The sequence below is a fragment of the Geotrypetes seraphini genome, chromosome 10, assembly GCF_902459505.1.
Source record: "Geotrypetes seraphini chromosome 10, aGeoSer1.1, whole genome shotgun sequence".
NCBI lineage: Eukaryota > Metazoa > Chordata > Amphibia > Gymnophiona > Dermophiidae > Geotrypetes > Geotrypetes seraphini.
The window spans coordinates 102,373,922-102,400,432 of record NC_047093.1 but is presented as its reverse complement, the minus strand read 5'-3'; the positions used below and the strand labels follow the sequence as shown (position 1 = coordinate 102,400,432).

General features: G+C 43.9%; 1 protein-coding gene across 5 annotated transcripts in view; it reads left to right on the top strand.

The window, feature by feature from the left end:
• SLC31A1 (solute carrier family 31 member 1) overlaps positions 1–26,511 on the top strand; it is a 170,009-nt gene that overhangs the window by 93,897 nt on the left and 49,601 nt on the right. For all 5 annotated transcript variants that reach the window (XM_033960339.1, XM_033960338.1, XM_033960341.1 and 2 more), the window contains one exon: positions 24,263–24,335. In XM_033960339.1, the coding sequence (XP_033816230.1) occupies positions 24,263–24,335 (73 nt within the window). The remainder of the gene's footprint in view (positions 1–24,262; positions 24,336–26,511) is intronic.

The window sequence follows — 26,511 nt, the reverse complement described above, 5'->3', positions numbered from 1 at the left end:
GGTTTTTTTTCTGTTTTTAAGCTTTGCAAATGAAGTTATGTATGCAATCTATATATTTCTGTCATGTGCGTTATTTGCTGAATCTACCTGTTTCAAGAATGACCTCATTAGTGAGAAAAAAGGGTAACTTTTTAGCAAGAAACATAAAGCTGTTTTTTTCATGTGCTCGGCTTCAGTGTATATATTTTGAGCTTAATAAAGCAACAATAAAAACCCAGAGAGCTATGAGCAGATTGCATTAAGCATGTCCAAACTGTGCCTAAGTTCCGTCCTTAAAACTCAGGTCTATCTGAAGCCTAAACTATGCTCAAAAGTAGACCCTTACAATGCCTATAAGACCTAGTTTTACAATTGCTATGCAGCTTGCTAGCTCACTCTGTAGCACACTGGTTAAACCTTCTACCCTAATGTTGCTGGTTCGAATCCCAATCGGGCTGTCTGATGGAAGAGAAATAAATAAAAGCATTAAACAGCTCCAACTTCCAGTACAATTATAATGAAAAACAGCATAAAATTGCCATTCTGATAACATAATAATAAAATATTATAACATTAAGGACATTGGATGTCTACTCTAAATCTCACCTAAACATGATTTTTTAAAGGACGCCTAAAAAGTTAGGCATCTAAACAGTGCTGAATGCTGCTGAGCGTGATTCTATAAAGGATGCCTAACTTAGACACCTAAATGGTGCCCAACTTTAGACGTGTTTTGCAGAATCAGGGCCTGAATGTCTACTATTAAACCTCTGTCCACTTCTTACATTTGTGAAGGAGGCCTGTATATCACACCAATTAAATATGTTCACCATTCCCTCTTTCCAAATTGATCCACAGTATCTCTTTCTTGCCCTGTAGATCCTGCAATTGAGTGGCTTTAATATGATCTTTAACATATAACGCTACTCCCCTTCCTTTTCTTCCTACCCTGTCTTTCCTGAACAGATTATAGCCCGGTATACATACATCCCGTTCATGGTTCTCCATGAACCACGTCTCCATGATTGCCACTATATCCAACTCATCTTCTTCCATCACAGCTTCTAAATCCAGAATCTTGTTTCCCATACTTTGAGCATATATACTACTTTTCAGACATTGCCCCCTTTTCCCATCCGTGTAGAGGTATTCAGTAATTTACTTACCTGGGGGCTTTGATCACCCTGCCCCATCACTTCTAGTTTAAAGCCCTCTTCAGTAGATTAGCCAGCCTGCTGCCAAAAAACACTTCTTCCCTTCTTTGATAGATGCACACCATCCCTACTCAGCAGCCCTTTGAAAATCATCCCATGGTCCAGGTAGCCAAAACGTTCTCGACAACACTATCCACGTAGCCATGCATTCATCTCCAGGATGTGAGCTTCTCTGCCCTGGCTTTTACCCTCGACAGAGAGGATGGACAAGAATACCACCTGTGCTTCACCTTCTCTCCCAGAGCCACAAAGTCAGTTTTGATGCGTTCGCAGGGGTATCTGGCAGTATCATTGGTGCCAACGTGGATGCGCAGCATCGGATAATAGTCATCAGGCTTGATGAGTCTCAGCAAGCTCTCTGTAAACCCACAATCATTTTCATCTCCCTGGTTCACAGAAGCCCTAAGAGCAAAAAAAAAAAAAGGAAAGGAAAGTCGGTAAAGCAAAAACTATGTGGTGCAAATTGCAAAGCACAGAGAACAAATAAATCCACTTGGAAGAAGCTCCTCGCAGACTACAAATCAGCAACACACGAGACAAAACAGGCCTATTTCTCCAAACTACTATCAAAGATCCCAAAAAGATCAAATGCCATCTTCACACCATAAACCTGTTCTCAGACTCACAGGGGAATAATCAGTCCGCACTAACAAAATTGTACAGCAAGACCCTCTGTACATTCTTCCATCAAAAAATACATTGCATACATGAAGCCCTAGACTCAGAAGGCAAGACCCTACCAAATAAAAATCTAGCCATTAAGCCTAACACACACAGCCCAGAAACTGTTTATCACTTCAAACCAGTTACCTATAATGACTTCAAACCATAGTAGGTTCTCTAAGCCCCACAACATCTGTCCTAGACACATTCCTTTCTTATACTCTTCTGTCTGTCAATGAAGTCTTCCTAGAATCCATTCTGCCCTTAATAAATGAGTCCTTACTGTCGGGTAAGATCCCACCGATCTGGAAATCTGTGGTAGACAGACCACTTCTAAAGAAACTTCCTTAGATCCAGACAATCCAAGTAACTTCAGACCGGTCTCGAGTCTCCCGTTTATGTCCAAAATTCTGGAAAAGGCAGTACTTGTACAACTACAAGATTTCATAGAAAAAACGACTCCTTCTCTACCTACCAATCAGGTTTTAGGAAATCTCACAGCACAGAAACAGACATATTAGACATCATACACAACTGCTGGAAATTTCTTGATAAAGGTGGCGACATATTACTGATCCTTTTAGACCTAAGCACTGCGTTTAACACCATAGACCATTCCCTCCTCTTATCCAGGCTGAAGCACATTGGAATCTGTGATGTTGCATTAGAGTGATTCTCCTCCTTACTAAGTGAACGATCTCAGAGAGTACTACTAGGCCAGACCATATCTGAACCAAAACCACTCAACTAGGGGGCACATGATGTCGGGACGCTGAATAGACGTGCCTCTTGAGTAGCTCCGGGCCTTGCCGACATTTCTCTCTATTAAATCCTGCTAAAACCCTTCGGTGTTGCGCTACACACGGCGGAATCAGCAGCTCTCCTCTTACTGCCTCGAACACGCAATTTTCCAACCACGGTGCATGTAGATGGCAGCGAAGTCAGCAAGATCCGCGAAGGACAGACCGCGGGTGCAGGATGGCAAGATGGCGGAGGCGCACGAGGCACCTGTGCTTACGCTGGAGGCGGCAGTGGTCCAAGAACTCACCTGCTTGCTAACCTTGGTTATGGAGGATAAACTTCCCACTATTCATACCTTCATGGCAGACATCAGGGAGAGTTTGGACTCCCAGGTGGGTAGGCTTCAGCGAGCAGAGGACCGGATAGCTCAGCAAGAGGACATTACGGCCAACTTTGAAGAGCATCTTCGTACCTTAGAGTCGGCCAATAAATCCATGGCGGAGCGCCTTGAAGACCATGAAAACAGGGGCCGGTGCAATAACTTGCATTTTGTGGGGATCCCAAACTTCATCCGGGATATTGACCTCTGTCAGTGGCTGGAGGACTGGCTGCCTCAGGCCGTCACCCTACCTGATCCTCTGGCACCTTTTTCTATTGAACGAGCACACCGTTTGGGATCTCGCCGTGACAAGGATCCGTGGCTCAGACCGGTCATCGCCAAATTTCTCAACTATGCTCTGAGGGAGCGCATTTTGGCCCACTATCGGCGGGATAAAGATTTTAATCTACAGATGGAGGGCCACAAGGTGCTCATTTTTCAGGACTTTTCACCCCAGGTCTCCTCAAGGCGCCGAGCCATGGTGCCACAGTGCAGTGAATTGTTCAAGCGTAACATCCGCTTCTCCCTGCTATACCCTGCTCGGGCCAGAGTGATCTACAATAATACCACTGCATTCTATAACACACCGGCTGAGCTGGAGGGATTCATTAAAACTTTTCCCGCTATGGCTCTCGGGGACCGCCGCGTTCCCTGACTTTGCTTCGTATCTGGCTTCGGGTGGGCGGCTATGCCAGTTCTCACATTACTACAGAGAGAGTTTTTGTTTTGTTTTATTATCCATGGCACCGCATGCTGAACACATGGCAGTTGCCCAATGATGTTTTCTTTACTTTGTCTGTGCTTATCTATTTATCTCTTGGCTTGCCCATGTCTGGGGACATTTCTCTCTTTATAGCGCTGACCTGCAGATCTCACTTCCTTTCTTCTGATCGGAGGCAGTCCATTGTGGAAGTGACTTTGCTGATCTTATTCTCAGATCTCTGCTGCAGACCGACTCTTTTGCTTTTGCTGCCAGGGTCCGACAGGGCCCTGCCTTGTTGTGCCCTACAGGCCTGATTTATGTCACAATTGTGCTCCCTCACTCTGCAGGGGACCGCTGGCTCTTGGGCTCTGCTTATCTTGTGAACTAGCTTTGCTTACGGACTGCCTCAGTGTCTGCTTTTTTTTATTTTGTTGCTGTCTATTGTGATTCGAGTTTGTTATGCTGTCTGCATGCCTTGTGTTTTCTTCCTATTTACTATGGCTGGAACTGCATTTGGATTTTCTAGTGTGAGGCTGCATCCTGTTTGGGCCGTGCACTATCTGGATGGGTTACTGCCTGTTTTGGTGGGACCTGGGGCTGCCTATTTTTCCTGTTTTTTGGGTTTTGGGTTTAACTGGGACTTTCCCTGCTACAGCAGGGACAGGGGTATGCTTGGGAGGAGGAGGGGGTATGTATGTCTGGACTGTGTGTTAGGTATGTATGGGATGTTGTGTGTGGGTATGCCTGTTTGCTCCTCTCTGCCGGGAGGATCCATGTGCATGAGGTTCTCTCCTCATCTCTCTGTTTTCCACATTGCTGTTGACTGTGTTCTCTGTGGGTGGGATATGGTTGGGACGCCCACCCGCACCATACTCTTTGGCGCAGGTCTGGTTATTATTCTGTGATATTACCGCTATGTTATGACACAATTAAATGTGAAATCTCTTAATGTAGATGGGAACCACTCCCCATTAAGTGCACAAAGATACTATCCTATCTCAAAAAGGAATGCACTGACATAGCTTTTTTGCAAGAAACCCACCTGACTTCTATCGAACACACCAAACTCCGTAGGGAGTGGGTGGGACAGGTGGCCTACGCTTCCTTTACAGCACGAAAGTGTGGGGTGGCTATACTCATTCATAAAAACATACACTTTCACATCCACAGACAAATGGATGGTTCATAGTACTAATTGGGGAACTCTGGGGACAGTCCTTAGTTTTATGCAATGTATACACTCCCAATCTTTACTCTCATGCCTTTTTCTCCTCCTTAGTGGGGCATTTGGCTCCGCTATCTTCTTCTCTACTAATATTGGGTGGAGACTTCAATGTGGTAGCTCATCCCCGCTGGGATCACAAGCCTGCTAGACCGGTACCAAGGAGTCACTTTACTCGAGGGGTAAACTTTCTCCTGAAAGAACTGGGTCTCTTAGATTCGTGGCGCACTTTGCAACCGAATGAGTTTGATTTCTCATTTTATTCCCATTCCCACTCCACTTACTCTCGCATTGATTACATTCTGCTTTCTGCTTCTCTTTTCCCACACTTGTCTGTTGCCACGCTTACTGCTCCCATAGTCTCTGATCATGCTCTTTTGGGCCTTACCTTGCAGTTTGGCTCCCAGACAGGGGATAGGATTTGGCGTATGTCACCTTATCTTTACATGGACGTTAATTTTCATGCTTACTTTCGCAAGAAATGGGCTGACTTTGTACACACCAACTCGGTGGAGGACGCGGGCCCTGTCATCTACTGGGAAGCTGCTAAAGCGGTCATGCAGGGTCATATACTTGCTTATTCCACCTCACTGAAGCATCGTCGGGATGGGGAACTTCTCTCTCTCTCCCGGGAACTTGCCACTATGCGGACCCTTCACATCTCTCGCCTTGACGACACCACTAAAAAGGCCATGGGTCTTCTCAAATCCAAAATAAATGCTTTACTGGACCAGAAGGCGTCGTAATATTTACTGTTACAAATATAAACTTCATCATGGGGCGACAAAACAGGTCACCTTCTGGCCAACTTGGTCCGCCCACACAAAGCAAAATATATTATTACTTCCATTAAGGACCCTGCGGGCGCCACACACACCACCCATCAGGCCATTTCTCAGCAGTTTGTGAAATTCTATACAGATTTATATTTTGCTCAGCTGTTTGACGCTGCCGCTAGTGAGAACTTTTTCCGCAAGCTTGCTCTCCCTCAGCTGTCTGACCATCAACGTAACGCTCTCAATAGTCCCATCACTGGTGAGGAGATTCAGCTGGCCATTAAATCACTGAAACTGGTTAAGGCCGGGTCCCGATGGGTTGGGCCCTGAATTTTATAAACTTTTGGACCCCATGGCATATTTACCTTTGCAGGCCTATTTTGCAGGGCTGCGCACTGCTACTCCCCCAGGGGCTACTCATAACAGGGCTCACGTCATCCTCCTGCCCAAGCTGGGATGCCCGCTCGATGTTCTTGGGTCTTATAGGCCCATCTCTCTTTTAAATCAAGATATTAAAATTTTGGCGAGCATTCTTGCGTCACGTCTAAATATTTTCCTCCCCTCCCTCATACATGAGGATCAGGTGGGATTTGTACCTGGCCGCCATGCCTCCATGAACCTTCTGAAGGTTCTCGCAGTGTTGCAGTCCCCTCACGCCATCTCCGACAGGGCACTTATCACTAGTCTGGATGTCGAGAAAGCTTTCGACATGGTCTCATGGCCCCAACTTTTCAGGACTTTGGCCCGTTTCGGCATCAGGGGCGATTTTGTTGATTGGCTGTTTGCTCTATATCATAACCCCCACTCTCACCTATTGGTGAATGGCGGAGTGTCTGACCCTTTCCTTTTGGGGAGGGGTACGCGACAGGGTTGCCCCCTATCACCGCTTTTATTCCTTTTATCCCTGGAGCCCTTAGCCATCCGGATCAGGCAGGACCTAGCTTTAGAGGGACTTCGCATCGGCAGTCAGGAATTCCACATCAGTATGTTCGCTGATGATATGCTACTCTATGTTAATCATGCTGATCGAACTGTTCCTGCATTAATGGAGCTCATTAGGTTTATGGCAAATTTTCGGGCCTCAAAATTAATTTCGATAAAACAGAGGCTCTCTTACTTGGTGCATCCACTACGGAGCCCTGGTGCGCGGGGCTGGGTGTTGGCATAACGCCTGGGAAGTTGAAATACCTAGGTATTATGCTCTACCGGGATCCTAGTAAACTGTATGCTGCTAATATCACAACCACTATTGGGAAGATCAAGACCCTTTGCCATAAATGGCGTTCGCTACCCCTCTCTTTGATGGGCAGGGTGGCTCTGGTAAAAATGGTGCTATTTCCCAAACTGCTTTATCCACTTCAAACCATTCCAGTCTGGATATCACGTACTGATGAGCGTTCTTATCAATCCATTATTCGTGCTTTTATCTGGGGAGGACGGATGGCCCGTATTAGCGCTCTTAAACTGGTTCAGCGAAGGGATCAGGGAAGGCTCGGCCTGCCTACACTCCGCGTTTACAACGTTGCAGCGCTCCTCCGTTGGATACATGAACAACTCGTATCTTCTCGTCACTACTCTCCCTCGGCTTTGCTTGAGGACTGCTGTTACCCCTGGTCTTTTTCGTCTGTCCTCCATGAGTCAGGGGGAGGGAGTGGGGGGCTTCGTCCTCCTGCGTATCTGTTTTTGGTTCCACTCCGTAAGGCCTGGCACTGGTGGAGGCGGCTGCAAGGAAGGTTACCCTCTGTGTCTCCCTTTCTCTCCCTCCTCCATAACCCGAACTTTGTCCCAGGAATGGAGGGCCTGGCGGGCTTGCGAAGGGGTACGGGGCGAGCACTGACCTTGGGCTCGGCTTTATCTTTGGGTGGGGGCCATTTTCCTTCTCTAGCACAGGTGCAGGCATCCTGGCATCTCTCTCCCGCTCACTCTTTCACATACTTTTAAATCCATCACTACTATCACACTTTGATACGTACACATGGGGAGCAGTGGAACTATGGTAAACTGGATCTGACTTTCCTTTCCACCCCCACTCCAGAGGATAGGATTTCCACTTGGTATGGGGCGGGGAGGGACTGTTCTGGGGAGGGGTGTTTCTCAGCCTTGGTTCGGGAATGGTCCAATGAACTGGGGGTAGTGGTTTCCATACATGATCTCCATATGCTCTTTCAGACACTTTTCCTCCATGTGAAGGCGATCACTTTGCAGGAGACGCAGTTTAAAGATTGTAGCAAAAGAGAAGAACCTAAGGACCGAAGCACAGGGAAAGTAAATGAAGACAACAAAATACCAGGATCTAAATTGCATATGTACTAATGCAAGGAGCCTAAGAAACAAAATGGGGGAATTAGAAGCCATGGCCAGTGCAGAGGACATAGACATCATTGGAATCTCTGAAACATGGTGGAATGAGAAAAGCAAATGGGATTCAGCATTGCTGGGGTACAAGCTCTCTCGCCAGGATAGGTCAGGACAGAAAGAAGGTGGAATAGCACTCTACATAAAAGAAAGCATACAATTGACAAGAATGGACACAGCAGAGACAACCAACAAGCTAGAATCGCTATGGGTTAAAATACCATGAAGGAAAGGGCCTGAAATAAAGATGGGCTTATACTATCGTCCCCCCAGGCAAACTGGAGATATCGATGAAGAAATGGAAGCCGAGATGAAGCGAGAATGCAAAAGCGGTAACATGGTTATCATGGGAGACTTCAACTACCCCGGGATAGACTGGAGTCTTGGAAGCTCAAGATGCGCTAGGGAGACAGAATTCCTGGAGACTACACAAGATTGCTTCATGGAGCAGCTTGTTAGAGAACCGACGAGAGGAAATGCCACTCTGGATCTAATCCTAAATGGGCTAAGGCAGTGGTCTCAAACTCAAACCCTTTGCGGGGCCACATTTTAGATTTGTAGGTACTTGGAGGGCCGCAGAAAAAATAGTTAATGTCTTATTAAAGAAATGACAATTTTGAATGAGGTAAAACTCTTTATAGTTTATAAAACTTTCCTTTAACATTTAAAAGGAAAGATATATAAACTATAAAGAGTTTTACCTCATGCAAAATTGTCATTTCTTTAATAAGATATCAACTATTTTTTCTGCGGCCCTCCAAGTACTCTATTTTTTTCTGCAGCACTCACATTTAAAGTTCAATATCTTTTCTTCCTCAAAACTGGCACATTTCAATCACAAAATTGAAAATAAAATCATTTTCCTACCTTTGTTTGGTAATTTCATCAGTCTCTGGTTGCACTTTATTCTTCTGACTGTGCATCCAATACTTCTTCCCTTCTTTCAGCCTCCTGTATGCTTCCTCTCCTCCAGACCTCATTCCCTCCCCCAACTTTTTCTTTCTTTCTCTGTCTGCCTTTCTCTGATTCCGTGCCCCATTTTTTGCTTTGTTTCTGGTTCCCTGTCCCCCCTCCTTCTTTCTTCCTTCCTTCGTGCCCCATTTTTTGCTTTTTTTTTTTGGCTCTCTGTCCCCACCCCCCCTTCTTTCTTTCTTCCTTCCTTCCTGCCCTCCCCCATGCCACCGCGGAATAGGCTGCTGCCACTGCCGCTGTCGGGAACAGGCAGAGATCTCCCTGCTTCTCTTCTGCACGGGGCCGACCAACTTTCGCCGCCCGACGTCAATTCTAATGTCGGAAAGGATGTTCCAGGCAGCCAGGCAGCGATTGGCTAGCCAGAACGTCCTCTCGACGTCAAAATTGACGTCGGGCCGCGAGAGTTGGTCGGCCCCGCAGGGAAGAGAAGCAGGGAGATCAAAGAACACAGTGCCGGCCTGATCCCCGATGGCAGCAGTGAGAAGAGAAGGGAAGCAGGTTTGGCACCACTGCTCTAGACGAGCTGCGAGCCGCACTCTAGGGAGAACAGTGGACCGCTCCCCCCCTTGGTACGCCACTGGAGCAGCAGCGTGTCTGGCCGGCTCGTTCGTTCAAAGCCGTGGGTGGCGGCTCCTTGCGAGATCCGCGCCTGCGTCAGAAGCCTCTCTGATGTTGTGACATCAGAGAGGCTTCTGATGCAGAAGTGGATAGCGCAAGGAGCCGCCAACCCGCGGCTTTTAACAAACGAGCCGGCTGCTGCTCCAAAAGGAAGAGAATGATCGCCTCCAGACCGCGGGCCGCAAATAAAACCTGGAGAGCCACATGCAGCCCGCGGGCCGCTTGTTTGAGACCGCTGGGCTAAGGGGACCTGCAAAGGAAGTGGAAGTAGTGGGACCGTTGGGAAACAGCGATCATAATATGATCAAGGTGGAGGTAGGAATACCGAAAGGAAAGAGATCCATAGCGACAACTTTTAACTTCAGGAAAGGAAACTACGAAGCAATGAGGGGGAATGGTAAGGAAAAAACTTAAGAATACTTCCAAAAAATGGCAAATGGTAGAACATGCCTGGTCTTTTTTCAAGGACACGGTGAGCGAGGCACAAAATCTGTATATCCCCAATTTCAGAAAGGGGTGCAAAAAGAGTTGAACAAAAGACCCGGCGTGGATAACTAAAATAGTGAAGGAAGCGATAGGCAATAAGAAAAATTCATTTAGAAAATGGAAAAAGGACAAAACTGAGGAAAACTGGAAAGAGCGCAGGAAGTATCAAAAAGAATGTCACCGTATGCTCCGAAAAACCAAAAGAGAGTATGAAGAAAGGCTAGCCAGGGAAGCATGAAATTTCAAACCGTTCTTTAGATATGTTATAGGGAAGCAGCCGGCTAGGGAGGAGGTGGGACCGCTGGACGACGGAGACAGGAAGGAGGAGAAAGAGGTCGCTGAAAGACTTAACATGTTCTTCTCGTCTGTATTTACAAACGAAGATACAACCAACATACCGGAACCTGAGCAATTCTTCAAAGGAAATCAAGCACAAAAGTTAACATCCATGGAAGTGAGCCTTGAAGATGTGCACAGGCAGATAGAAAAACTAAAAACTGACAAATCCCCGGGTCCGGATGGAATCCATCCAAGGGTTCTGAAGGAATTAAAGGAGGAGATAGCGGAACTACTGCAGCAAATTTGCAACCTATCCCTGAAAACAGGCGTGATCCCAGAGGATTGGAAGATAGCCAACGCTACGCCCATCTTTAAAAAGGGATCAAGAGGTGACCCGGGAAACTACAGACCAGTGAGTCTGACCTCGGTTCCGGGGAAAATGGCGGAAGCACTGATAAAAGAAAAAATCGATGAACATCTTGAAAGAAACGAACTTCTGATAACCAGCGAACATGGTTTCTGCAGGGGGAGATCATGCCTGACTAACTTATTGCACTTCTTCGAGGGAATTGACAAACAGATGGACAGAGGAGACCCCATAGACATCATATACCTAGATTTCCAGAAAGCCTTTGACAAGGTGCCTCATGAACGTCTACTCCGAAAACTGAAGAACCATGGGGTGGACGGACACGTACATACATTGGATCAGAAACTGGTTAGCGGGTAGGAAACGGAGGGTAGGGGTGAAGGGCCACTACTCGGACTAGAGGAAGGTCACGAGTAGTGTTCCGCAGGGCTCGGTGCTCAGGCCGCTGCTATTTAATATATTCATAAATGATCTAGAAACAGGGACGAAGTGTGAGATAATAAAATTTGCGGACGACACCAAACTATTTAGTGGAGCTCGGACAAAGGAGGACTGCGAAGAATTGCAAAGGGACTTGAACAAACTAGGGAAATGTGCAACGAGATGGCAGATGAAGTTCAACGTTGAGAAGTGTAAAGTATTGCATGTGGGAAGCAGAAAACCAAGGTACAACTATACGATGGTAGGGATGTTACTGAATGAGAGTACCCAAGAAAGGGACTTGTGGGTAATGGTGGACATTACAATGAAGCCGACGGCACAGTGCGCAGCGGCCGCTAAGAGAGCGAATAGAATGCTAGGTATAATCAAGAAGGGTATTACAACCAGAACGAAAGAAGTTATCCTGCCGTTGTATCGGCCGATGGTGCGTCCGCATCTGGAGTACTGCGTCCAATATTGGTCGCCGTACCTTAAGAAGGATATGGCGTTACTCGAGAGGGTTCAGAGGAGAGCGACACGTCTGATAAAAGGGAAGGAAAACCTTTCATATGCTGAGAGATTGGAGAAACTGGGTCTCTTTTCCCTGGAGAAGAGGAGACTTAGAGGAGATATGATAGAGACTTACAAGATCATGAAGGGTATAGAGAGAGTAGAGAGGGACAGATTCTTCAAACTTCAAAAAAATAAAAGAACAAGAGGGCATTCAGAAAAGTTGAAAGGGGACAGATTCAAAATAAATGCTAGGAAATTATTCTTTACCCAACGTGTGGTGGACACCTGGAATGCGCTTCCAGAGGAAGTAATAGGGCAGAGTACGGTACTGGGGTTTAAGAAAGGATTGGACAATTTCCTGCTGGAAAAGGGGATAGAAGGGTATAGATAGAGGATTACTGCACAGGTCCTGGACCTGTTGGGCCGCCACATGAGCGGGCTGCTGGGCACGATGGACCTCAGGTCTGAGCCCAGCAGAGGCATTGCTTATGTTCTTACATAGGTTCTACATTACACGCGCACGAGGGAGGGTCATGGGGTTGTGGCCAGATGACAAATGTCTCAAAAGTAAAATCCAATCGGGTACGTATCTGCACTCCTTTTTTGAGTGTCCCCGATTGTTCTTCTGGGACTCTGTACAACGCTGCTTGGCTAGTTTACTGCAAGGGGACATACCCTGGAATGAGCCTTCGTTACTATTGGGGGACGCCCAGGAGCTGCAACAACATGGCTTGGTTCTGTCCTCACAGAAATTTGTCTTGCATGCTGCTCTTTTGGGGAAAAAACTTATTCTGAAGTATTGGACATCTGAGGAGGCCCCCCCTTATATTCTATGGATTAATTTGATGACACAGTAAGCACGCTATAGGCTGGATACCTATTCGACTCGCCCGCAGGACAGCTGAAAGCCTACTGCGCTTTATGGCAGCAGTTTTTGGACAATAACGCCTGAATGTCAGTATTCGTATTGTACTGTACTATCTTCTTTGTTGCATCTGATGTGCTGCCGCTCCTGGACCGGCCTCGCCAGACTGAGTGTACCTGTTTGGGGAGGGCACGATCCCTCGGAGGGGAGAGAGCGAGTGTGTGCGCGTGAGTGCATGAGCATGTGTGTGTTGGTCTGTGTGTGTGTAGGGATGCACGGCTGGTGCATCCTATGCGCATGAGATGGCTGCTTGTGTTGAATCGTTTGGGGATTCTGTCTGGTTTACTTTCATAAATGGACGGGGGCTACTGAGTGGCGAATCTTGATAGCCTTCTTCTTCTGGTATTGATGGCCTTCCATTGACATGTTTCTTTGGTCTCTTCTGTTTTCTCGCTGGTTGTACCATCTTGCCCATGTATGAGTTCACACCTGTTCTGATGTACCGTTTTTGTACTGGTTGTTTTGCTTGCTGTTCGGTTGCCTACTGTCTTAATAAACATGATTTAAAAATTTTAAAAAAACCACTCAACTACGGAGTGCCATGGGATACCTTACTATCGCCGCTACTTTTCAACATAGAGTTATGTGAAAAAATTGGGACACCTCATGAAATATTCAGTTCTTAAGAAATGTTCACATATCGATGTCAAATTTTTTTTTATTTATCTCTGGAAAAGAAAGTGATGTAATTGCAGGTAAAAAAAAACAAAAATTGGCCTTGATTTAATCATGAAACAAAAGATATCCACAAAAATGTGTATTCTAACTGAGGAATGCATTAGGACACCCTACACCCTAATCGCTAGTGTTACCCCCTTGGGCTGAAATAACTGCAGTGAGATGCTTCTTGTAGCTATCTACCACTCTCTGACATCGGTCTGAGGAAAGTTTGGCCCACTCCTCAATGCAGAATTCTTTCAGCTGTGAGATGTTTGAGGGGTTTCTTGCATATACAGCCCGTTTCAAATCACCCCACAGCATCTCAGTGGAATAAAGATCAGGGCTTTGACTCGGCCCCTTCAGGACTCTCCATTTTTTAGTTTTCAGCCAGTCCTTGGTGGATTTACTGTTATGTTTTGGGTCATTGTCGTGTTGCAGGGTCCAGTTTCACTTCAGCTTTAATTTTCTTACAGATGGTCTCACATGTTCCTCAAGCACCCTCTGATACACAGTAGAATTCATGGTGGATTCTATGATGGTGAGCTGGCCAGGTCTTGCTGCAGCAAAGCATCCCTAAACCACGACACTTCCACCTCCATACTTCACAGTTGGTATAAGGTTCTTTTTCTGGAATGTTGCATTTGGTGTATGCCAAACATGTCCTCTTTTCTGGTGTCCAAATAATTCAATTTTAGACTCGTCTGTCCGTAGAACACCATTCCAGAAGTCCTGGTGTTTGTCTATGTTCTCTCTGGCAAACTTCAGTCTGGCCTTGATGTTTCTATTAGAGAGCAAAGGTTTCCTCCTTACATACTTCCCATGAAGTTAAATTTGTGCAGTCTCTTTCTGATTGTAGAGGCATGCACTTTCATATCAACAGTAGCAAGAGCCTGCTGAGATCCCGTGATGACATTTTAGGGTTTTTGGAGAATTCTTTTAGCATCTTGTGGTTTTCTCTGGAGGTCAACTTGCTTGGACAACCAGACCTGGGCATATTGGCAGTTTTTTTGGAAAGTCTTCCACTTGTATACTATTTTCCAGACCGTGGAATGGCTAATGTCAGACTCTTTTGAGATCTTTTTAAATCTATTACCAGACTTATAAGCTGCTACAATCTTCTTTCTGAAGGCCTCAGAGAGCTCTTTTGATCTCAACATGGTATTCACTCTCACCGCAACAGTCATGAGCACACCAAACTAAATGTCTGAGGTTTAAGTAGGACAAACCTCCTTCAAAATGCTGAGTAACGATGTTCTAATCATGTGCACCTGATGTGATACACCTGTGTGTAGGGAGGATATGTGGGGGTGTCCTAATTTATTCCTCAGTTAGAATACACATTTTGTGGATTTATTTTGTTTCATGAGTAAATCAAGGAAAATTTTGTTGTTTACCTGCAATTACATCACTTTTTTTCCAGAGATAAATTAAAAAAAAGATTTGACATCGATATGTGAACATTTCTTAAGAAAGAACTGAATATTTCATGGGGTGTCCTAATTTTTTTCACATGATTGTATATGTCAGACCAAATCCATCTTTTGCCGACGATATCCAACTCTACTCCCCCTGGGCCAAAATTGAACCGAGCAAATCAAGAAACTGCAGTGCCGTTTATCCAAAATAAAGGATTGGATGACCATAAACAAGCTAAATGCTTCACAAACAGAGCTCCTCTGGGTTCACATAGAAAACTCCACGTACCCTCATCCCCACCTCTCTTGGGGAAATAATACCCTCACAGCCAAAGATGGCGTCTATAGCCTTGGGAGTAATATGGGACTTGAATCTATCACACTCTGACAACGTCTCCTAAATAGTGTCAACCTCCTGTTACTACCTCCAACAGCTGAGGAGCATCCGTACATACTTCTCTGAACCTGAATTTGCCCAGTTACTATATGCCTTCGTACTGTCTTGTATGGACTACTGTAAGGCTCTACTAGTAGGCCTATCTGCCAAAAACCTATCCCGCCTCCAGTGCGTCCAAAATGCTGCAGTTTGCCTATTAAAAAACTTGAGCATCCGCAACCACGTCACTCCAGCGCTAGCATCAGTTAATTGGCTTCCTATCAAGAAGCGTTGCATCTTGAAAGCCCTAGTCCTGGCATTCAAAACCTTCAAGAAATTGATACCAGGCTATATGATTCCCAAGCTACCAATCTACAACCCAAGCCGACTGTTAAGATCCCAGAAAGAAAGACAACTGTCCTTACCCCCGGGATGCGCTCTAAAAACAGATTCAGCCTGCAGGCATGCCCAATCTCTGGAACCTCATCCCCCCCATCTATCAGAGAACTGAACAACCTATGGACTTTAGGAAAGCCACGAAAACCTTCCTCTTCACAAATTCAGCCCCATGAAAAGTCCAAGCCAAATTGATCTCAGACGAACTCATCAACTAAGCCATAACGCTAAGTTCCTGACCAAATCATGTATAGTTAGAGTATCTCGGATGTTCATACCTACTATAGCCGATTAGTGTTCTTGGATGTTTATATCCACTATAGCATGTGTAGTTAAGTAATTCTGTTATAGCAATTAGGTTATAGTAATTCTGTTTAATTCTGCTCTAGCATGTATAATCACCTACTATATCTCTGATGTTCTCTATTTACCATAGCTCAGTCGTTGTACCACTCGCTTTCCAAATATGTCTTGTCCATATTTGTTCTTACTATGCTGTGTATGTACTTCTGGGCTCTTTTGGGAGGACGGGCTAAAAAAATGAATAAATAAACAAACAAACTGTTAAAAGTTGTTAAAACGCATGCAGATTGTTAAAAATTGCAGGCAGACCTTAGCAAATTGGAAGAGTGGGCATCCAAGTGGCAGATGAAATTTAATGTGGACAAATTCAAAGTGATGCACATTGGGAAGAATAACCCAAATCACAGTTACCGTATGCTAGTGTCCACCTTGGGGGGGTTAGTGCCCAAGAAATGGATGTGGGTGTCATGACAATGCAATGAATCCTTCCGCCCAAAGTGCGGCGGTGGCCAAAAAAAAAAGCAAACAAGGTGCTAGGAATTATTAAAAAAAGGGATGGTTAACAAGACTAAGAATATTACAATGCCTCTGTATCGCTCCATGGTGCGACCTCACCTGGAGTATTGCATTCAAGTCTGGTCTCCTTATCTCAAGAAAGATATAGCTGCACTAAAAAAGATTCAAAAATGAGCAACCAAGATGATAAAGGGGATGGAACTCCTCTTGAATGAGGAAAGACTAAAAAGGTTAGGGCTCTTCAGCTTGGAAAAGAGACGGCTGAGGGGAGATATGATTGTAATTTTTGATGGAGTGAAAAATCGATCCACTTGTACCCGTTCTGCTCCACTCAGGATTTTGTAGACTTCAAAGACTAGGGGGCACTTAATGAAGTTGTAGGGAAATACTTTTAAAACCAATAGGAGGAAATATTTTTTCACTTACAGAATAGTTAAGCTCTGGAACGCATTATCAGAGGTGGTGGTAAGAGCAGATAGTGTAGCTAGTTTTAAGAAGGGTTTGGATAATTTCTTGGAGGAAAAGTCCATAGTCTGTTATTGAGAAAGACATGGGGCAAGCCTCTGCTTGCTCTGGATTGGTAGCATGGAATGCTGCTACTCTTCGGGTTTTGGTCAGGCACTAGTAACCTGAATTGGCCACCATGAGAACGGGCTACTGGGCTGGATGGATCATTGGTCTGACCCAGTAAGGCTATTCATATGTTCTTAATCCCTGCCTTGCGTAAGCACACTGCTGTCATCATCGTCACTCCTGTAAGGATGGGAGGTGCTGTTGCCAAATCGAAATGGAGTGCCGGAAACTGGAAATAGCTTTCCAATGCCTAGCTTATTAAGCCACTGTAAATTGCAACGAGGTATAGGAATTTCCTTGGCATTACCAAGGTTCTGACTGGTCTCCATTTGGCACCTGGGCACCTGCAGTGCTGCACTGAGGTTTCTAGTCATCTGAGTCTTTCTGGGACACAATAAAGTATCCGCCCAAGCCTGATTCTGCATCTGCATAGACTGTATGGCCTGAATCTCCAGAAAATTATAACTGAGTGGTATTAGTAGTCAGTATACAATAAGAATCAATACTCCACTCATATAAAATGATCTGTATTCTGTCACTCATTCTTATACTCCGGTCCTGGTTCTGGTAGTTTGTGGTGGCACATAGTAAATGAAATCTATGATTGAAAACTGAACCACTACAAACTTGAGAGAGTCCAAAGGAGAGCAACGAAACTAGTAAAAGGGCTGGAACACTGCCCATACGCCGAGAGGTTGGATAGGCTGGGGCTCTTCTCTCTGGAAAAAAGGAGGCTCAGGGGAGATATGATAGAGACCTTCAAGATCATGAGGGGCATAGAGAGGGTGGATAGGGACAGATTCTTCAGACTGAAGGGGACAACAAGTACGAGGGGGCATTCGGAGAAACTGAAGGGAGATAGGTTCAAAACAAATGCAAGGAAGTTTTTTTTCACCCAAAGGGTCGTGGACACTTGGAATGCGCTACCGTAGGAAGTGATCAGGCAGAGTACGGTACAGGGATTCAAACAGGGATTGGACGGATTCCTGAGGGATAAAGGGATCGTGGGATACTGAGGGAGGAGCTGGGATGTAACACAAGTATAGAAAGCTAACCAGGTAATAAGTATAGAAACCCAACCAGGTTGTGCATGTGCAAGACCGGAGGGTTAGGACTTCGATGGGAAGATAGGACTTCAATGAGAAACCAAGGTGGCAAGGGAGCCCCTTCTGGTGATTCAGACAGGTCGTGACCTGTTTGGGCCGCCGCAGGAGTGGACTGCCGGGCAGGATGGACCTATGGTCTGACCCGGCGGAGGCACTGCTTATGTTCTTATGTTCTTATAAGTAAACCTCTGTTAGTTTTTTCAAACTGTGAAGTGGTCTGTATTCAGAGCTCCAGTGTGGAATATATTAATCACAAGCTACAATTAAGAAAAAAAGATAAAATAGATTAAAAATAGTTAAAGAGTTATAAGTTAAAGACTAATAGTAAAAATGCACTAAGCAGGATTTTGGCCAGTGATTATAATATGGAGTATACATTTGAAATATATCTACACTGACAGTGAATGTCTCTGAGGCCTTTTCCTGCACAAACAGTGTGCTTAAAAAATGCTTATAAAATGCTCAACACATGACTAATCAACTGGTTTAAGACTAGTATAAGAATGAGTGACGGAATATAGATCATTTCATATGAGTGGAGTATTGATTTTTATTGTATACTGAATCTCCAGAAGCCATTCTACTGTTGCTTGGGCTCTGACTGCTATTAGTAATACCATCAGTCCCCAAATTATTCTATTATACTATTCGAAAGGCTATATTTGGAACTCCCTATCCCTACATATTAAATTAGAACAATCTGTAGACGAATTCCAATCCAAAGTCAAGACATTTCTTTTTAAGGATGCCTTCAACATTTAAAACCTTTTTGCTTCTCCTGATATGCATAAATATTTTGGCAGAGAACTACAAACGTTTCCTAAGAAGCGACCACCCCTTTCTTGTTTCTCCCCTTCCCCTACTCCCACCTTTTATTTTATTTTCATCTCGATGTAATTTAATTCCCTAGTGTACTTCCCCATTAATCATGTACGTTTTCTCTATCTTATAACCCCCCATTTCTTTTATTTTAATATACAATGTCTTTAATTTTATGTTCATTTTAAGTTATAGTTTATGAAATTTAGCCCAACTTCTCTATGCCTATGTACTCTCCAAAATGGACTATTGTAACCCCATCTTCAGTGGAATCACCGGAAAGAATTCAAGCGCCTTCAGCGAGTCCAGATCTCTGCGATCCACTTCCTACACGACCTGGATTACCATGACCCCATCTCCTCAGCCCTCCGTGCAGTACCCTGGCTTCCAGTTAACAAATGCTGTGTGTTCAAAGCCCTTGTTATGGCCTACAAGAGATTCCACCTCATCACCCCTGCCTACATCACATCCAGACTCTCTCAATATACTCCTGCCCGCCCACTCCACTCTCAAACAGAGAAACGACTATACATCCCTCCTGGAAGATCTCTCCAAATAAGAACAGTTCATAAACGCCACTTCATCCACCGTCTTTGGAACCAATTGCCTGCCCAGATAGGATCACCTTTTGGAAAACGCTGAAGACCCATCTCTTCAATTGAACAGTGCTAATGGACTACCTCCTCCTAGCTCCCCTTCCTTTTTCCTCCTCCTCTCCTCCCTCTCCTGTTCCTTGCTCCCTTTCTTCTAATGCCTTGCTACCCTACTGCTCCACCTCCCCTTCTCTCTCTACATCCCCTCACTTGCCTCTTTTTTGAATGCCCATAATTTTTTTGTCCTGTAACTTTACTCTGAATGTCAATTGTAACCCGTTCTGAGCTCCCGGGAGAACGGGATAGAAATCCAAATAAATAAATAAATAAATTTGTAAACCATTTAACCATTTCAGATAAATGGTATATCAAAAAACAAAAACCTGGAACTTGCTTTCTCTGGCCTACCAGCTGGATAATCTGCAAAGAAGTCCCCAAAAAGTTTGAGCTTGTAACCCTCTCGAATGATGTCCAGTATCCATTTGTCAGAACAAATCTTTGCCGAGGCCTTCTTAGACTATTTGGGGAAGCTCAGGCTCTGGCTTGGTATCATTAGGTCTTCTTGTGAATGGCTGCTAGCAGGAACCTGATGTCTGAGTTTGTCTGGAGTCGCTAAACCTCCATCTAAACGCATGAAATAATTTCTGAGCTGAGGATCGTTAACGCTGTTAAATGTCTGTAACCCTGAAAGGAACCACAGCGCAACTCCCCTGGGGCACGTAGTATACTATCTGGCAGAGGCTTAGGACAACAGTCTGCCACACTGGCTGTAAGGTCATCCAACCCTTTGCCCAAGAGTATTTGCCCTTTGAACGGGAGCCTGCTCAAAGTTGCTTTAAATCTGCCCATTTTCTGATCCAGAGCATTCAGCATGAGCAGAGATGGAATAAGCAGACACCTTGCTCATGATCCTGAACTGGACATATAGAGCGTCGGCTACATAATTCACCTCCGACACACCGAGTGGAGTGGAAAGGGTAGATGTGAAACACTTGTTCAGTCTTTCCAAAAATGCTAGGACTAGGGGGCATGCGATGAAGCTACAAGTAATAGGTTTAAAACAAACTGGAGAAAATATTTCTTAAACTCTGGAATTTGTTGCTGGAGAATGTGGTGAAATCAATTAGCTTATCAGGGTTTAAAAAAGGTTTGGATAATTTCCTAAAGAGAAGTCCATAGGCCATTTTTGAGATGGCTTGGGGAAATCCACTGCTTATTACTAGGATAAGCAGCATAAAATCTGATTTACTCTTTGGAATCTTGACAGGTACTTAAGACCTGGGTTGACTACTGATAGGAACAGGATATCGGGTTTGATAAACCTTTGGTCTGTCCTAGTATGACAACACTTATGTTCTTCTTTTTTTTTTTTTTTAATATTCTTTATTCATTTTCAAAATTACATTAAGTGTAAAATATATTCATTCACAGTAACAATAAATATATCACTTATAAACAATCATTGGTACATTATATAAATTTTTATCCCTTCCCCTTTCCCATCCCTCCCATCCATATCTTCCATTATTATATAATATATGTAATAATAAAAATACCCCCTCCCTATATCCTGAACTGATAATTAAAAGGGAAATAATTTTACTTAATCCTTACAATATTTTGTTAATGGTTTCCACACATCCTGAAACTTATGTTCTTCTAATCTGGGGACTACTGGCTAGTGCCACAGTTGTCAGATATAATATTCAGCAGAACTGTCTGGTTAAATGCCACCAAATATTATGTCCTGAACTGATCAGTACTATTTAATCATGTAGGAGATTCTCCTACATGGTTAAATAGTGCTGAATATCCACTCCTCTATTTCTTAGACTATATGCTGTACAGGGTTAGAAAAATGAATTAACTTGTCTTGAGCTACAAGTGAAAAGGCAGGCACTAAACCCAAAAATCAATTTCCCTTCCCTTGTGTTATGAGATTTGTATGGTCTGGTTATTGACATTTCTACTATCTTGTCATTGTAACATGAGTTAAGATATCTGGGTTGGCCATGTTGGAAATAGGATGCTGACTTGATGGACTTTTGGTTTGTCCCAGTATGACAATTCTTATGTTCTTATGCATCCAGAGATCACCATGATGCTGACAGAGCACTGGGAGGTGCCAGAGAGCCCTCTGCAGGTTACCAAGGCTATGGAAAAAAATTGTGCCCAATGGCTCCTGATTTCCAACAGTTTGTTTTGTCCCACCTAGGTGGATTCGTTATTAGCGAAAGGATGAACAGGATAGCATAAAACAGTTTTGAAGCTTTAGCTTTGGATCTATATGTGGTGACTGTTGCTTCCTTTGGGTTGCACACTTGCCAAAGTTGCTCCACTAGACTCTGTCCGTAGAGGAGAGCGCGTACCTTGGTGAAGATTGAAGCAAATAATTCATTTAATCTCTCCGCTAAGACCTTGTCTTCCCTAGGAGCCCTCTTTATCCCTTGGTCATCTAGCGGTCCAACGGCTTCTTGCTTTTAATATACCTAAAAAAGTCTTTACTCTGTGTTTTTGCTTCTAGTGCAATTTTCCTTTCAAGGTCTCTCTTTGCCTTTTTTATTAGCACCTTGCATTTGACTTGCTATTCCTTGTGCTGTTTACAATTATTTTCAGTCGGATCCTTCTTCCACTTTCTGAAGGATTCTCTTTTGGCTCTAATAACTTCCTTCACTTCACTCGTTAACCATGCTGGTTGCTGTTTTAGCTTCCTTTCTCCTTTTTTAATACATGGAATGTGTCTAGTATGGTATTCCAGGATTGTATTTTTGAATAACATATAGAATGGGTCTTAGAACTGCTCATAAGTGAAATTTGAACCATGGAATCCTGCAGGGGTTTCCAGTTCAATTCCTGCAAAGATACTGTAATGACTTCCATCAGATCCACTGGTTTAAAAAGTCTGCACACCATTGGGTCCTCTCCCTGGTCTAAGACTGCCAGACTCTTGGCTGGTAGACCCCATGTGAAACCCAGAATCTTCTCTGAGAATTGAATTTGAGGGAGTAAAGGAATTGACCCTGAACTTCAATCATTCCACCCTTTTCTGACTGAATTTCTGGTTCCTGTGACAAAATTTCCCACTAGGGAACTGGACTTTGCAAAGATAAACCCCCGTGCACAACCACTGGCAACACTACAGACTGTGCAAATTACTCTTTGTATTTCACTTAAGCTTCAAACATCAAACTTACAAGAGCAGAGCCAAATCCCTGACATGGATCTTCTGAGGATCTCTGCAGGGGAACTTCTTGTCTCTTCATGTGTTCAGAGGTGTCTATGCATTTACGTTTCGATGCCGAGTCATCATTCAAGGACTCTAGAAGGGATTTATGTCCCACCAAATGAGCTTCATGTCACTATAAGAAGTTTTTTGATAGAATGTTACCATTTCAGGTCGCTAACCTGAATACATGGCTGGGAAAACCTATACTAGAGGCTACTTCTTATTCTGACTTTAGAAAATCGCTAAAGACACGCCTGTTTAACATGTTTACATCTTAGTTGTGGCACTGTTTACTTCTCTTGCTTTTCTACTTTTAATTGATGCATTTTTGACTGTTTTAATGTACTTTATATATATTGATCGTATGTATTTTTTACTCTGTTATGAACTGCTTCGAACTTTTGGTATAGCGGTATACAAAAAATAAATTATTATTATTAAACCCAGTATTCCTACCCCCTTTACATGCTCTGCGGCACGTAGTGCACAGACACTGCTTAGCCAGGCATGCAACTTGAGGAGTCCATAGTAACCAATTTTTTTATCAAAATTGAGGAGTTTTGAGGCAGATAGAGGCTTTTAAAATAAAATCAGGAAATCCAAGATGGCCACTGCGGTAGCATTTTGACACTAGTAAATGGCCCGGGAGAGCTATACTAAAGTTCCAAAAGTTCAGAAAAGGGAGGTAGGGAACCCTATAGGAAGCCCCAGAAACTCTCAAAAGGTCATTTTCAGGACTACCCCGATGTCTCCCATGCACAGATATAAACTGTACTCGCATAACTGCTTGGTCTGTGCCTGTATCAAGTGTTTAATATCCTCTAGTCATTTGTATCTTCAGGTTGCCTTTTAGACAGTCTTTTAGAGCCTGAAATCCTTGACCCCTCTAGCTCTTCACGCATCTTCGGGCGGGGCAGGGGGGTGGGATGCAGCTGGCACCCGCAATAACCCTCTGGACCAATACGGAGTCTCTCAGCCTGCGCTCAATGCCTGATAAATCAGGGGGATGCCTGCTCCCAAGGGAACACACTCTGAGCTGTTCTTAGGGTCATTACAGGCTGGTTAGATAAGCTCCCTGTGAATGGGTTTGCCCTCCCCCCACCCCCGCTACAGTCTTCTGATACAGAGACTGTATCTTCTCCCAGGTAGAGCTGTCCCAGAAATCCTGAGAAACCGTAGAGCACCAGAAATCCTGGAACTTCAGTTTAAATACCCCAAAAATACTAATTCACCACCTTGCTTACCACTGAAATTACCTGCTGTACCTCTGACATATTTCCGTCTATTCCTAACCTCTCTTGGCTCACCAATTTAATTTGAAATTTTGTTACCAATGTACTTGACAATACTTTCTGTAACATTGCTGTATATGTACAGTCTCTTCCTCTGTAAACCGCTCTGAACTGCTTGTGATATTGCGGTATACTAAAATAAAAAAGACGCCTTCTCAACTTGCAAAAGGAAAAACTGAGGAGCTGAGGCATTATCCAGTGACACAATGAGGCAAAGTTGAAAAATGTAGATGATGCCTTCTGCAGTCCTTGCAGGAGAAGTAACCCATTGATCAAAACATGTCTCTCTTTAGCACTGGAATTGTACATTAGTTTCATGATTTTTAGAGTGACTAGTAGAATTCAGATTGTTGATGTTTTGCTTTTTTGCAGCACATGACATTCTACTTTGGGTACCAACATGTGGAGCTGCTCTTTTCTGGACTGACGATCAACACAGCTGGAGGTTAGAATTATTTTATTATGTACAGTTAAAATATAGAATACTGGAGACCAGCTTATCTACCCATTCTCTGTTATTTCAGCAATATAAAAGATTTCACTTCTGGCTCTAGGCTCATTTCACAATGCCTGAGGATTCTGTGTACTTGGTTCAGGCTTTTATGAAATCTAATATTGCATTTGCTATTGCCATCTTGATTAAGGGAGCTATTTCATCCAGTACCCTGTCTGTGAAGAAGTATTTGTTTTAGCTTATTCCTGAATTTGTCCTCTTTCAACCTCAAACTATTCCACCAAAATACGTGTAATACTTATGCGTCATTTATTCCTCTGAATTAGATCTTGACAAAATGCCTGAAAGCTCATTTTAGTGCAACATGTCTAGTGGTCCAGAACCATAGGGTCTTGTATTTGAACCCGCAAGTTGCTTGCAGAAAACTATCAATCATGTTTTCAACTCCCAGGGAGCTGCTCCTGCCCCCCCCCCCCCCCAGTTTGTTTCCTGCAAGCAAGTTATTCAGAAGTGTTTCTGATCTGATCTGCAGTTTTACTCCATGTACTTTATTTTACCAAAGAAAAGCTTAGAAGACTGGAGACTAATTCTAGACCTCAAGTCTGTCAGTGCAGCTCTAAAGATGTCACACTTCTGCATGGAGACAGTTTGTTTGGTCAGTCATAGCGGCAGTGGCACCAGGGAAGTTCTTCACTTCCCTCGATGGAAGCCTATCTCCACATTCCCATTTTGCTGGCTCATAGGAGGTACTTGCAGTTCCATGTACTGGACCAGCATTCTAGTTCTCAGTGCTTCCCTTCAGTCTAACAAAGACGCCTCACACCTTTACCAAGGTGATGGTGGTAGGGGCAGCATACCTCCGCAAGACTGGGATCCAAGTGCACCTGTACTTGGATGATTGGCTCATCAGAGCTTTGTCCAAGGAGGAAGGCAAAGAAACAGTTTTGAGTGATACAACTCCTCCAAAACTTGGGTTGGATCGTCAACTTCAAGAAGAGCCAGCTGGAGCTGACTCAGCATCTGGACTACCTGGGAGTCTTGTTCGAAATGGCTTTGGGTCTGATATTTCTTCAAAAGCCATACAGACTGAAGCTCCAGAAGCTACAAGCTCTATATAAATTTACCCCCTCTTCTACAAAGCTGCGCGGTAACGGCCCCGAAGTCTATAGAGATTTAAAGGACTTCAGGGCTATTGCCGCCTGGCAGCCGCTAGTGCGGCTTTGTAGAAAAGGGGGTTAGTGTTTGTTTATTAAAAACTTTATATACCGCATAACAGCCTAAAAGAATCAGAGCGGTTTACAATGTATAGTTCACATTCAGCAAGAAAAGAACTCCATTTAAAAATAGAAAAGGAAAGATTAAGAACAAAAGTTAAAAAAAAAAAATTTCCATAAAATATTATAACAAGCAACATCTCAATAATAACAGTTCTAATGGTAAAACAATCCAATCTCAAGGAACCATAATTCATACTTTCAACTAAAAATATTCCATTACAAAATTAATCATAACATAAACTCAGATCACAGTCCCAAACTCTATTCTAAATTGAGAAAGTCAATTGAAAAAAATGTGCTTTTAAATAATTTATATAAGATTCTTCTTTTCTCAAGTCTATGGGCAAGTTATTCCATAACCACGGAACTAAATGTGCTGGTTGCACACATTTTTATCTGTTTTTATAGCTATATAGCTACTGTTTGAATCTTATTATGTTTATTGCTAATGTTAGTTATAGAGCAGAACAGAATTGTACTATCGGGGATGCCTCCCCATTTCCCTCTTTCCAGTTATGGCTTTCTTTACAATGCTGCTTGATTGCTTTTGCATGAACTGAGCAGCTCCCGGAAAGGAGGTGGAGTTGAAAACATGGTTGACAGTTTTCTGCAAGCAACTTGTGGGCTCAAATACAAGGCCCTACAGTTCAGGACACTAGACACATCTACAAGAAAGAAGATTATCAAGGTAAGAATCTAATCTTTCTTTAGATCTTTCCAATCACAGGAAAAAGGAGTGTCTTAATGGTTAAAGCAGCAGCTGGGAACCTGAGAGGTCAGTTTCCAGTTCCACTGCTGCTCCTTGAAATCTTGAGCAAATCCTTTAGTCCTCTATTGCATCAGGTACAAACGTATGCTGTAAGCCCTCCAAGGATAGAGGAATACCTGTT